The 13,600-nt window shown below is 41.1% G+C and overlaps 1 protein-coding gene across 1 annotated transcript; it reads left to right on the top strand.

Annotated features, from left to right (window-relative positions):
• The first annotated feature begins 70 nt into the window (after positions 1 to 70).
• slc38a6 (solute carrier family 38 member 6) lies at positions 71 to 11,208 on the top strand. Its single transcript, XM_029493880.1, has 16 exons — positions 71 to 295; positions 2,186 to 2,316; positions 2,430 to 2,503; positions 2,769 to 2,821; positions 2,930 to 2,969; positions 5,011 to 5,089; positions 7,025 to 7,110; positions 7,198 to 7,256; positions 7,348 to 7,419; positions 7,858 to 7,914; positions 8,281 to 8,360; positions 8,479 to 8,579; positions 8,688 to 8,812; positions 9,664 to 9,808; positions 10,141 to 10,235; positions 10,380 to 11,208. Exons 1-16 carry the CDS (start codon positions 206 to 208, stop codon positions 10,461 to 10,463), a joined length of 1,371 nt encoding a protein of 456 aa, XP_029349740.1. The 5' UTR covers positions 71 to 205; the 3' UTR covers positions 10,464 to 11,208.
• Positions 11,209 to 13,600: the final 2,392 nt, after the last annotated feature.

The following is a 13,600-nucleotide window of genomic DNA, read 5'->3' as shown; positions in this document are numbered from 1 at the left end:
ATGACGTGTAAAAGCGACGGAAGAGTACTGCATGTCCCCCGAGTGGACAATAACAACACCAAACAGCTGATGAGCAGACATGACGTAAAAGTAGTTTAAAAGAATCGGCTCTCATGTTAACGCAAAGTGGAGCTGTTGTGGGGTCACAAACGCAACACTGAGCATTTGTGTTCTGTAGGTTGTTGAGTTTTTTCCGGAGGAGAAAATGAGTGTTAATGGAAATAGAAACACAGTTTTATACGAGTCCATCACCGGCGACTCAGGAGGGAACGAAACGACTCATTTATTATCAAATGTAAGTACAAAAACAACAACGATCCACAACTTGCTTGAATCTGAAAATGTGAACTTGAACTTTGACGATGCAACAGTCGTGGTTTTCATCAACTGAGTTTTTAGCTGTGTCAGCAGTCACATGCTTGCTTTAAAACTTTCCTTTCAGTTTGCTCTGTCAGCAATTATGGAGTGATTTAACCCCGAAACTTCAGCTATGGCCCTCTGATTATTTCCACTGTGAACATAGCTCAAGTTATATCAAACTACAGATATATTGAAATTTAAAAAAGCAGTGTGTCACATACACATACACATGAAATTTACTGTCATTCTTCGCATATTTGGTATTCAGAGAATGAGAGTTCCTTCCATATCACACACTAAAATTAATAACATCATAATTAGTTATATTCATATTCAGATCTTTTGAGACTGGGGGATGCTTTACTAAACATTTGAAGATATCAATTCTAAATGCTGATAGAACCAGAGTTCAAGAAAACTATTTGTCATTTCACTGTATCCACAAAATATAATCACGTCCTGTGAGTGTTAGAATTTCATCACCAACTTGTCATCGTTTTGGTGTCTGTCACTATTGAGGCATCCTTTGATTGTGTCAGTATCACTGACACCGATATTTTACCAATATAGTCCATTAAAACTGTTCTAGTCATTGATTCATTACACAATGCTCCAAGAGTATTTGGTTTAATTTCAGCAAGGTGTATTTAAATTTGGGTCGTCTGGTTGGAATTGGTTATTTTTCTCTTGTCTCTTGGAGTCCCATCGGTGCATACGGTCTGTTGTTCCATTGCTCAGTGGCTTCAACAAATCACAGGGTCATCTAGTCTTTTGTCCCTTTGATACTGAGCAAAGGAAAACATGGATTAGATTAAAGAAACAGCCAGTATTGTTTTGCAGGATTCATCAGTAGAAATAAATAATTAACACAGTGCCAGTAGATGCAAATAACCCCAAAACGTAATCATCTTTATCAGTCAGTGTGATTAATTTACTGCTTTGATATCTGAAACACAAAGGAAGTAGACAATAGAAGAGACAGTAGAGACAATGGAAGCTGAACTTGATTGAATCACACGTCATGTAAGTTACTAAATGAAATGTGTCTCAAAAGAGTTACATATTATCTAGATTGGCCCTATCACCAGAATGAAATCAATCACGAGACATCAAATAGAAGTTTTGAAGATATGCAGTGAATTGAGTATGTTTCTGGTGGACCTGTATTTTCAGGTTCAGCTAGGGGTCAAGCTGTGCTCGGCCCACACTGACTCTGAAAAGGAGCAAGACGATGACAAATCAATCTTTTCATCGCATTCATGTTGTTTCTGTCAAAAGTCACATTCTCAGTAGTTTGGTTTTTATTTTCCTAATTTGATCCAGTGTATGTTTATATATCTGGTGTCATAGTTTACTTCCTATCATTCATTACTATAACTCAGGTGTTATAGCCCAGGCGGCAGACGTAACACCAGGGTGCATCAGATTCAGCGGCCCACAGGTCAATCTGAGCTTGTGGTGACACTGACACCAGAGTTGCCACTCATTCTCTCCAGGATATCCCCTATTAGAGAGGTCAAGCAGTTCGGGCAGCTCCCTTATCCTGAGCTCAGGCAGCTGTCCCACAGCCAGCAGCTCAAATCCCACACCATCCATTCCCATTTCCATTGCCTGATCCTACATACCACTGCAGTGTTGTTTCATGACATCCATCATCAGGACTGGCCAGTTGTTCTTAATAGTCAGGTGCAGCTCTCTTATAAAAATAACCAAATTTCTTCTGCTTCATTTTTTCCTTCACAGCCACTGATTACAATTTAATCTTATATCAGTCTCTCTGGTTTTTCAGCTATTTATCAATGTGTCATCTCCTCTGTGTGCGCAGGGATCCACGCCGACCAGAGGAAGAGGAGCTTCCTTTGCCTTCTCTGTGTTTAACCTGATGAATGCTATCATGGGCAGTGGCATCCTGGGTCTATCTTATGCTATGGCTTGCACTGGCATAGTTGGTTTTATGTAAGAGTTAACCTATTACCTGTTCTACGACTGTGCAGCTCAAACATTTTACACTTTTTAAAATAAATTGTAAATAAATTTGACTGCATGCCGACTCTAACATTTCTTTTTAGTATCCTGTTGATACTGGTCTCTTCTCTGGCGACATACTCTATACACCTCCTTTTGAAGCTCTGTGACAAAACAGGTGAGAGACTAGCAATGGATGTACAGACTAACTTTATCTGATCCATTTATCCAGTTTACTTTCACCAACTTCACTCATGATTAAAGATCTAGACTGGCTGCCGTGTTGTCTGTTTTCAGAACTAAAAGTCTCTTTGTCTCTATTTGAATAGATTAAGTATAATGTACTTCTGTTGAGACTTTTATGTTTGTGCTGTCCAAGAATGACTTTTATTTACCTTGTACTAGTTGAGTATGCCTGATTAATTTTCATTTGACTCTCATAGGCATCAATTCATATGAAGACCTTGGAGGGAGAGCCTTGAGAAATCCAGGAAAAGTAAATGTTTTCTTTTGAGTGTGATTCACCTTGTCAAAAATTTCTTCCCATACTTTTTAAGATGACAAGTAAACAAATTTATACTGACTTTCCACAATTATTTTTCAGGTTCTGGTTGGAGTTACTATTCTTATCCAGAATGTTGGTGGTAAGTCGGTTGTTTTGGGGTTGTTGTTATTTTTTATTTTTTTTGTGCCATTAAAAGCATCATCCCTGACATGCTGGACAAAAACCCATTCAGAGGTTTTTCTAAAAGCAAGCAGGCACGGGTGCAGAGTGTTATGGGGGTTAGACTCTGGCCAGTTAATTGTGGAGGTAGACAGTGCCTCCTACTGGATGGCTCTGTGTCTGCTGAGGTCTCCCTCCTTCCTGCAAGGCCATTATCTGGATTCCCTGATAACCTTTGACACTGTAGCTGCTGTCCTCTCAGCCCCCTCCCCTGGGCCTGAAATCTGACTTCACATCTAATTGATCACTGATGGTAAACCCACTCCCACCCTCTGAGTGTTGAGTAACCTAATGGGACCCCTCCTTTATCCCCCCTCACCTCTCTCCACTGCCACCTCTACCCATTCCTCAGCCACAAACTGTGCTTCTCAGACAGTATGAAACTGAGGCAGTAGCTCCTCTGCAGTCATTAGTGCCACGGCTGAGTGGATTATTGCCATGCCCTCTGGTATGTTTGTGGTTTTCCCAGCATGGGGCAGTATGTGTAAGAGTGTGAGAGCCAGCACTCCAACATGCATCTGTCTACGTCCCGGGCCCCTTTTATAAGAGTGCAATTAGCCTCACTCTGGGTAAACATTCATCTGTGCTGCCACAGGCTGATGGGCCAATTGACCTTAATTACTGACCAGACCAGGGCTCTCACAGGCTGCCTCTCTCTTCACTCTTAATGAAATGAAAGTGGCTGTGTTCTGTTGAACACACTCTGTCACTATTTGCTGACCACACACACAAGGTTTCCATCAGTTTTCCTTGAATTTTGCGTACATGCTTATTATTGGTATATGTTTTCTTACCACTGGGCCAATAATCATCCCTTCTCTTCACTCAAGGGCCGTTTTGTTTAGAGATGTAAGTATTATCCCTCCAGGATTTCCAATTGAAGCGTTGTTGTGCCTACAGTAACCAACTGCATGAAACTAAACCATTGCATCATTCCTGTTGTGTGATCCCTGTCAGTGTGTGCGTATGCATTTTTGTGGTTGAAAAGATTTTCATTTTTATGGTCTGTTTAAATTGGATGAACTTTCACAGGGAAATATTTTGGCTAAAACACTAAAGCAACTGCTCCCCTATAATATCCCACTATTGACAGATTTTAGTGCTTATAAACAACAATAGTTTGCAGGCTTACTGTCCCTGTCTCTGTGTGGGCTGGACGGTTATTGGAGGAATTCTCTTTTACAAATAAATACAGGATCTTAGAGATTATGGTCTAGGCTTATTTAATGGTGAGTTCAAGATCTGCCTCAGGGGCAAAAAGGTCCCAGCTAACTGGCTATGCCTGACTTCACAACTTTAAATCCCTGAACATTATCTCCCTTTGTGACTGACCACACACAGCATCTGAATCACTGTTTCAGACCAAACACGTTCCATTCTCCTGCTGCAATCTTCGTATCCCCTTTCCCCTTGTCTTTCTTATGTTACGGGGCTGATAATGACCCTCGGGGAGTAACTCGCATCCCTTTTTTCATTGGCTGCCTGAGCGTCCGGAAAAGTATGTTGGAGCCCGTCAGATAATTTGGATAATATCCTGTTTCCTAGTGAGGTGGAGAAGGGGGAGAAATACCTGGATTAGCGTCAGAGATCATTATTGTTAGCATTCCTCCCCCCTTGCAATTCTCCATCCTGGCTTCCACTCTCAGTCTCCAGCAATTGGGAGATCTACATCATGTCTGCTCCTCTGCACCAAGGGCTTTGCTGGTTATCCCCTTTAGCTGCCTGCCCCACCCATCTGCATTAACTCAGAGCCGCGGTACCCCCGCCACCCTGCCTTCGATTTCCTGGTGCTGGAAAGCACACGCCACCAGCCTCACACAGCAGTTTAGGATTGCTTGTAGCAGCATAATCATCTATTGTGTTTATGATTAACTAGTTTAGAGTGAATGCGTGCTTTTCTGTATGTTTATTTGATTTGGAAAACACACATTTACTGAACTTTTTTTCCCCCTTCTTCCCAGCTATGGCATCTTATTTGTTCATCTTGAAATCAGAGCTTCCTGCAGCCATCCGCAGTTTCATCAGCTCAGACAGCACAGGGTAGGTGTATACTTCTGTGAGCTCCTTCACCAATAAAACATTTTGGCTCGAAATCTGTCCCAGCTGCAGTGAGAACAAAGCTTTTTATTAAATTACCTGAACTTAGATAACAAAAGAGACATTTCTGTTCCCACAATGTTGTACATTATACCTTTGGCCCTCAAGAACCAAATTTGATGCTTCTCCACCACAAAGCTGCACAAAGTGGAATTAGACAGGGAATGAGAAATGTATGAATAATACATTGGAAGAAGATCTTTCACCAAACCACAGCATGATAATAACACTTTGTGAGCAATTGGAGGGAAACTTTTGCTCTGGGTTGCGTAGCATGAAGTATGGCCAGAGGAAATGTATTTATGATGGAGAGTCATTCATCACCCTGGGCAGCAGCCTGTGTCTTTCATTGGCCTGTGTGGACGAGCCCTCAGAGCAAAGTCCCTGGCCAAGAATGTGACTTCTATCACTTTATTATTGGCCACACTGGTTTAAGCAAGAGTTGTAGCTGCTCTCAGCCCAATCCGTCAATATCCGAATCTTCCACACACAGCTGCTTTGTATTAGTGCTCTCCTTTCACCCCCAAATCTCTCACACATGTTCCGCAGAATCAGACTGATACAAGGGGATATCAGTTTTGCCATTCTAATTACAGCTCACTGCTGAGGGAAACAAAACATTTCTGTTAATGAGTGGCTTTGGGATGTTAACAGACACTCACTCAATTCGCTCAAAGTCTAAATAAACAAGTTGTTTTATAATAAGAAGCGTTTCTTTTTTCTGGCTCATTTATTTTAATAGAGTAGAGTGAAAACATAGCCGTGCATCAGCCCTTTTGTGTTCATTTGCACTAACAGAATGTATGTCCCATTTAAGGTTCACTAACCTTGTTTAAGTTTAGTAACAAGGCCAGAGACGCAGACAGCTGTAGATCACAGTTTGTGTTGTATTTGCCAGATTTATGCTGATCTTCAACACTTTCTGGAGATTGACTCATTGGCAGCAACAGCCCCACTTGAAGTGAGAGCTTTCCTGCATCTTGTTATACCGTGAAATGTTCCACATTTCATGGGTCTTCTAGACATCCTGAGCCTTTGTAGTAAGCCTTGAGCATCCTGAGAGTGGATCTTAATGGCGGTGGTGGAGATTTTTCACATCCCTTTCTCTGCATAACAGTCTGTAAAAATGGAGAGGGTGGTTAGCTAAGCTGCGCTCAAGCGCTAAACTTAGGTTGGGGTAGAAGTGATTGGACAAAAGAGAGTGGAGGTCAGGAGAGAGGTCTCTCTGACATCCAGTTACAGGGTAGGGACGATGTAGACGCAGAGACAAATCCATCAGCGCCTATGGAAACACCACAGCTGTGAAACTGCCAAACAGGGGTCAGTGGGTGTTGATGTGGCCAGAGCAGGTGCTGCTGACTGTGGGAGCCCCATAAAGAGCGGTGGAGCCAGTCCCTCGTGACCCCATGCTGCGGTCCAACATACAGCAGCGCCAGGCAGCACCCTTTCCATATGACCCCGACCTCAGCGGAGCCGGCATGCCTTCCTTATGCGTCACCTCAAGCACCTCCTCCTCCTCCTCCTCCAGCTTCCCAACCCCGAATAAACCGCCAAGGCTATCCTTCAGCAAAGGAAAATATTATTCCCCTTCTCCAAAAGCCCCACAAGTGAAATGTGGTCTCATCTGACAGGGCGACACAACGTTTGCATGTGAATTACATAATTGTTTTGGTTTGCGAGAGCCTAAGCCCTTAATTCGTACCACATGATGAATATGTCGCCCATGTTTGAGAACGAAATGGAGACAAATTTCCAACCTGGTCTATTTTAAAGAATTCATCTCAGCCTTCACTGACATTTCAGAACCAGGGAGACATTGATGAGAAATGTGGCTAACACAGTCCTTAACATAGTTCATGTCCTCTCTTTGGCTTCCAGAAATGCCTGGTATGACAATGGCAGGTTGCTGCTGATCCTAATCACACTCTGTGTTGTTCTACCTCTATCAATATTACCCAAAATTGGTGAGTACATCAATCAAATATTTTTGATTTGCTGCTTTAATGGTTGGAAGTAATATTTTTGATCTGATAAGTGTTTTGCTGTTACAGGCTTCCTGGGATATACCAGTAGCTTCGCTTTCTTCTTCATGCTGTACTTTGCTGTTGTGGTGAGTTTTGATATTCTCTCTGCAAAGGATTTTATCTTTCAACAAATTTCTTTCAGGAAGCTGTTACGACATTGTCTTGCCTTATCTTCAGGTTGTGGTCAAGAAATGGTCCATCCCCTGCCCACTGCCTCACAATGTTACAAGCCTTTCAGGAACCTTCCAGGTAACAACAACCCCCAGTTCCTTCTATACTTGCCCATGTCCACACAAGCAAGTATGAAATACCACAGATTTGATTAAGCTAGTCTGGAGCAGGCGGTCATGGCCACAGGATTAAGAGGAAAACCCAGGGGACTTAGTTTACTGATTGGGCTGGCTCTGGCTGATGGGGACCAGCAAGGACAGCAGAGAACTGTGTGTAGTGAGTAGTGCCGATCCTAATAGGAAGGAAGTTAAGGTGACCTTGCCTAAGCCTGGAAATGAACTCTGACCTTTAAGAATTACACAGAACATACTATAATGTCAGATGTGGCATGGGTTAATTTAGGGTTAGGGTTATCCTTTTAAGCTCTAAATCGGAGCGGTGCGGTAGCTTTATGTTTCTCTCATTTTCAGCAGCAGTGCAGAAGTCATCTCCTCTCTTCTCTCTTTGCTTCCACAGGTATCAAATTCCTCTGACTCAGAGTGTACGCCCAAACTCTTTGTCATCTCCAGTGAGGTACGTAGTTGAAACTAGTGTTTGTTCAATGCTGCGCACGCAACCTGTGAGGTTGTAGAGATGGGTTTGCTGCAGATGTTTCACTCTGGTGACAATTCAAACTCTACCTACCTTTCACATGTCAGCAGTGATCTCTGCAGCTGCCACTTACATGTATGTTATATGTGCATGTGGCACCACACATGGGCTCCATTTTTTCAGACTGTTTGAGACAATGTCTCAATAAAAGTTCCACTTGAATGGTATTTAAACATGCACATTTACTACAGAAAAGCATACCTTGACCCACCTGCCCCCGCACCTTTGTTTAACAGTGTGTACTAATAATATTTTAATGATAGCTGTGCTTTGGCTGATGTGTTGCAGAGTGCATATGCCATCCCCACCATGGCCTTCTCCTTCCTGTGCCACACGACTGTGCTACCAATCTACTGTGAACTGGACCGGTCAGCACCGACACCCCTCTGCATTTCCTTTACTTCCACTCTGCACTGTAACTCTCTGAAGTGATTGTTCAATACCTGTTATGATGATGTGACATGACTTCCTCCGTGTGTCTTTCAGACCTTCAAAGGCCAAGATGCAGAACGTTGTGACTGTCAGCATTAGCCTCAGTTTTTTGCTCTACCTAATTTCTGCACTGTTTGGCTACCTCACCTTCTATGGTAAGTCTGCATGGACACACAGGGTTGAGTAAGAGTAGTACTGTTTCTGGTCTTCCAAACTAGACTGCTCACATTCTACACTAACTTGTTCCTGTCTCCTGTTTAAAGCTCACGTGAACTCAGAGCTGTTGCTCAGCTACGATGTGTACATCTCTGGGGACATCATGGTGATGACGGTTCGGCTGTTTGTCCTCCTCGCTGTGTTGCTGACCGTACCCCTCATTCACTTCCCTGTGAGTAGACCAACTACACAGTATACTGTTTGTTTGTTTTTTTTTATATAAATGTAAAAGTAAAAACTATTATTTGCAATTTTCTCCCACTAGCCATTTTCTTTTCTTCACTTTGGATTTAATATTAAATTCTATGACATTACACAAAAACAGGAAATAGTAGATGTTGATTTCATTTCAGTGTATGTTACAACAAACCTCTAATACAAAACAAGTTTTATTTAATTCTGTACTTTATGTTTTCCTGTCACATCTTTTTACTCATTAAATCTAAACTGTTTTACACTTTACACTATCATTTAAAAGAATAAAAAGATTAAAAAACTGTAACTATTATTTAAAGTTCAAAAATGTTAAATACCAAATACACACTTTCTCAACTACCGACATGATCAATTTAATTAGTATATGAAGATGAAATAATTTGCTCATAGTATATTATGGTTGTCAGCAGCTATAACAGTTAATAATATATTAATTGTAATGCTCTTCCTCCCATGAGCACACATAAGTTTAGACTTATTTAGGCTGTACTAACAGATAATGGATAATATAGTATAGCAGGTGAAGTGAGAGAATATAAAACATTGAGAAGTATGTTGGAAGAATACTAGCTGATTCAGTCTGCTTATAACTGCATTATAGATGTTTATAAACAATCGATCAAATGATGAAATATTAATATGTAGCCCATCAGTGTGAATATCAGGAGTCCTGGCACAACACCACTCCATTGTTTCTGTCTTCGTCTTATGAGCTGTTTGGACAGAATCATTTTCACAGCGCCTCTTTTCTCAGTCTATTTGAGTGTGTATGAACTATGTTTGTGTGTGTGTGTGTCTTTACATCAGGCCCGTAAAGCTGTCATCATGCTGCTGAGTGGACAACGTCCATTCTCCTGGCTGACCCACATCATCGCAACACTGACCATCCTGGGTGTGGTGCTGATCCTGGCCGTTTTTGTCCCTGATATCAGAAACGTGTTTGGAGTTGTGGGTATGTTTTTGTTTTTTTTTTGCTGGATACTATGGTACTTGTAAATCAATATGATTAGTCGTGTAATTTTCACAAACACTGCAATTTTTTGCCTTATTGTGGCCTTTTAAATATTCTCCTCCGTTTTCAACTACAGTAGACAATAACAGCAGCCTTGATCTCAGCAGTGATGTCAATATTCCACATTTATTGATCATGATGGCTAAAATCACAATATCCTCTCATGCATAATTGATTGTGCAGACCTGCTGAAACTGTTTATGAAACCACTATTATCAGACATCGGACACATTGTCTGTGCATTACAAAGGCCTGTCCTGTTTCTTCCCCAGGATCAACAACATCCAGCTGTCTTCTGTTTGTTTTCCCCGGCATCTTCTACCTTAGGATCAGCAGTGAGCCCCTCAGATCCCCTGACTCCATTGGGGTAAACACAAACTCAAATTATACTGATGAGACTGAGTCATGTTTCTTACTGTACACAGTGTTCACATTTCTTGTTTTCTGTCAAAATGTGCTTCCTTGTAGTTGAAGATGCTGACTGCGTTGTTTGTACACTTTGTGTTTCCAGGCTGTACTTCTGATGGTTTTTGGCATCATTATGGGACTCATCAGCTTCTCTATCATTGTTATTACATGGGTACAGAGCTCCTAATCCCAGCTCTCTTTTAGAAATCAAGGAAAAGAACAAAGAGAGGGAAAATTCTGCCAAACAAAGGAAATACTGGATGAAGAAAGGGAACTGACCGATGCTTATATGAATTATCTCAGGAAGATTATTTGCGGTAAAGGTGCTCTAAACTGTGGTGTTTTTGTTAACTCAGTAATACCAAGTACATACATGCCAAAGCAAAACAAGAACATTTCATGTTCGACTCACAATTTTTTACACCTGAAAAGGTTATTTTTTAAAGCTGCTTTGAAAAGGGATGAGACATTTACTGAGACGTTTACATTTACCTTTCTAGAACAATACTAGCAACTTTTCCATGAATTTTTAAGTTTTTTTATTCAGTCAACCTTCTGACAGCTGTGCTGGTGTTCTGACTGGATGATTGTGCATCTTATCTCTGCCTTCTGCTACATGACATTTGAAATATGCTGTTGACCAAGTCACATCCAGAAATGTGTCAGCCTTACAGCTTACTTTTTGTTTTTGCACATCTTACATTTTTATAAACTTTTTATTTAACTTTTCACAAATTATAGGGATGAATGTAGATTCACAAAAGCTATCGTTCTATCTTATTAGCTTGATTGTGTTGAGGATTTCTTTTAAGATGTAGGTTGCCGCTCTACTAACGCTCCAAACCTCCAGTTTCAAGGCTACTTTGTGTTTCTCTTTTGACCAGCTAATTACAATTCGCTCTCTGTGGTTGCCATGTAAAATAATGTAACATTATGACAAACGGCATGACATTCAATAAAAGGGAAAACTGTTCTTCGACTTACAAATCAATTTGCTGATTTAAGCACTGAAATTTCTTTATCGGTGTTGTGGCAAGCCCATCAGACTATCATGTCACATTTATGGCTGTGTGTTTGATTGACAGGCCCAGTATTGACACTGAGCTCTGCTCCTCACTTTTGTAATGTGGGTTCAGCCTGTAGCTAATGAAAGCCACATGCTCAGTACGTTTCTAATCATGATGCTGTTTAGATTGTCTTCAAGCTGCCTCTGGAACCTACGGTCACCAGACTGCTGCTTTTAATCTAAGGAATTAGACGGGCCAGCCCGCCGCCCATCCAGAAAGAATTGGCTACCCGCTCTTAGCATCCCCTTACAGGAGGTTCCCCAGCGCCGGAAATATCCTTGGCCTCCATCCACTGCTCTGAAGGACACGCCTTTGAATAAAGTGCACCGCAAAGTGGGGCTAGTTTAAGTTAGGTAGTTGGTTGGTTCCTCCTTCTACAGTGGCCTTGGGTTCAAAGAGGAAACTCCAGTCATAAGATAATTAATGGGGTAGAGACAGTGAAGTTAAGCTACTTTCAATTATAAAATAAATTAAACCTCATTTTGTGAGAATTTTAATAATTTTGACTCAAAGGGTTTTGTTTTTTTTTTCTGAAAAGTTTAGAAATGATAGAAACTTAATATCTGAACCATGGTTGTGGCAGTTTAATCTTCAACAGTACTTTTTGTGTTATAAATGATCCTATATGTTACTTTTTTGAATTTGGAGATTTACATGTGAAAATACCTAAAGCATTTCCATCGGCCATCACATCTGTTGAAATACAAGCTCTGCTGTGGGATGAACTAACCTGTGATGCTCATGCTCTCCTTCATGGGAAGCTGAGCTTAAACCATCTACAGCTCAACATTACCACCTGGTGTTGGACTTTGTTCACAGCACCTCATGTTATTCTCATTTCATCGACATTCCTCTTTTGTTTTGTGCAAGCCTAACTAGGAAGAGATAACCAGATGCTCCAGCTTTCTCCCAATTTTATCATGCGTTGGAAACATGCACATTAAGAGAGACCAGGGCTGTTTTTATAGAGGTTTGACAGGGGCATGAGTCCTTAGCCCCAGGTGGGAGTGTTTTTGTTTAGTTAAACTCACTCACACCCTGGGCCCATGTCCAGCAGTATGACAACACATCTCCCATGGTTAAAGGATGGAAAGAGGCGGAGGAATGATGGTGGGCTGAAATTAAACCCCTGTTGTTGGCTGCTGCTCGTATATTGTTTTAAAAGGTGTTGTCTGTGTTCTTTGAAAATGATTTTTTGTTGTTGAAAAATCAGTATTTTTGGATAACAGCTGGGACTGATCTTAATGTCCGCACATTGGCCTTTGATAAATGCTGATATTCTACCATCTGATGAATCCACATTCAAGGAGTAGACGACTTCCTCTGTGAATAATAATAATAATAGAAAAATAGCAGTTATGTTTTGATTAAATACACAAATATGTGGCAAGGTCTTATCAGCCCTAACAGATTAACACTGACATTCACTTGCTTTGTGTTTCAACAGCGTCAGAGCAACATGCCTTCACAGGTAGTGAACATCAGAAATAGCAGAGCTGACAACGGGAACAACATCTGCTTTCTGTTTACCCACATGATCTCGTTTGGCTGACATTCCTGGCTGAAAGGTGCTTCAAGGGTCCTTTCACATGGGTCTTTTAACGCAGGCTGGCATGATGAGTGGTTTTGCTCGTTAGTCATGGTGGTAGGCTGATACTCACAGCCACCATCAATATGCAAGTGTCATCATTTATGAAATGCCCTCTATGTAATTTTTCTTCTTTCCTTCCATTCTCCACATTCCCTCCATCACTCCATGCTGCTTTTCTGGTTTTAATCGATTTCCATGCTCTATCAGTAAACGTGCTCTTCGTGTCACAGTAAGAGCATTCCTCGCTCTTGCTCTGAGGACTCTTTTTGAGACAGCTCTAGTCATAGTACAATTTACTCTTAAAACTCACATACTTTATGTCATGTTTGAAAATATATCGCTGAAAGGCCCATAAACGAGGGAAGAATACATTTCAAGAAAAGACACTTATGGTTAATAAAGCATGCTGGAAGGACGGAGGGACATTTGTCTCATACAATAACATCTCAACAGGACATGCTTGTGTTCACTGGTGTTGATTCGTAACATCACAAGTCTTGATATATTTATCTGCTTCTGCTTTAAATCCAGTGTAACTCAGACAATCTACACTGAAAGGGCCAACAAGTACCATACATCCACTTTCAGTGTCCAACAACCAGAGTACACACAAAGCTGTCTTTCATCAAAAAACTGAAACATACACACATATGTACCAAATATGTT

The sequence above is a fragment of the Echeneis naucrates genome, chromosome 22 (assembly GCF_900963305.1).
Source record: "Echeneis naucrates chromosome 22, fEcheNa1.1, whole genome shotgun sequence".
In the NCBI taxonomy this organism is placed as follows: Eukaryota; Metazoa; Chordata; class Actinopteri; order Carangiformes; family Echeneidae; genus Echeneis; species Echeneis naucrates.
Note: the sequence above shows the minus strand (reverse complement) of the source record. Positions and strands in the feature narration are given on the sequence as shown.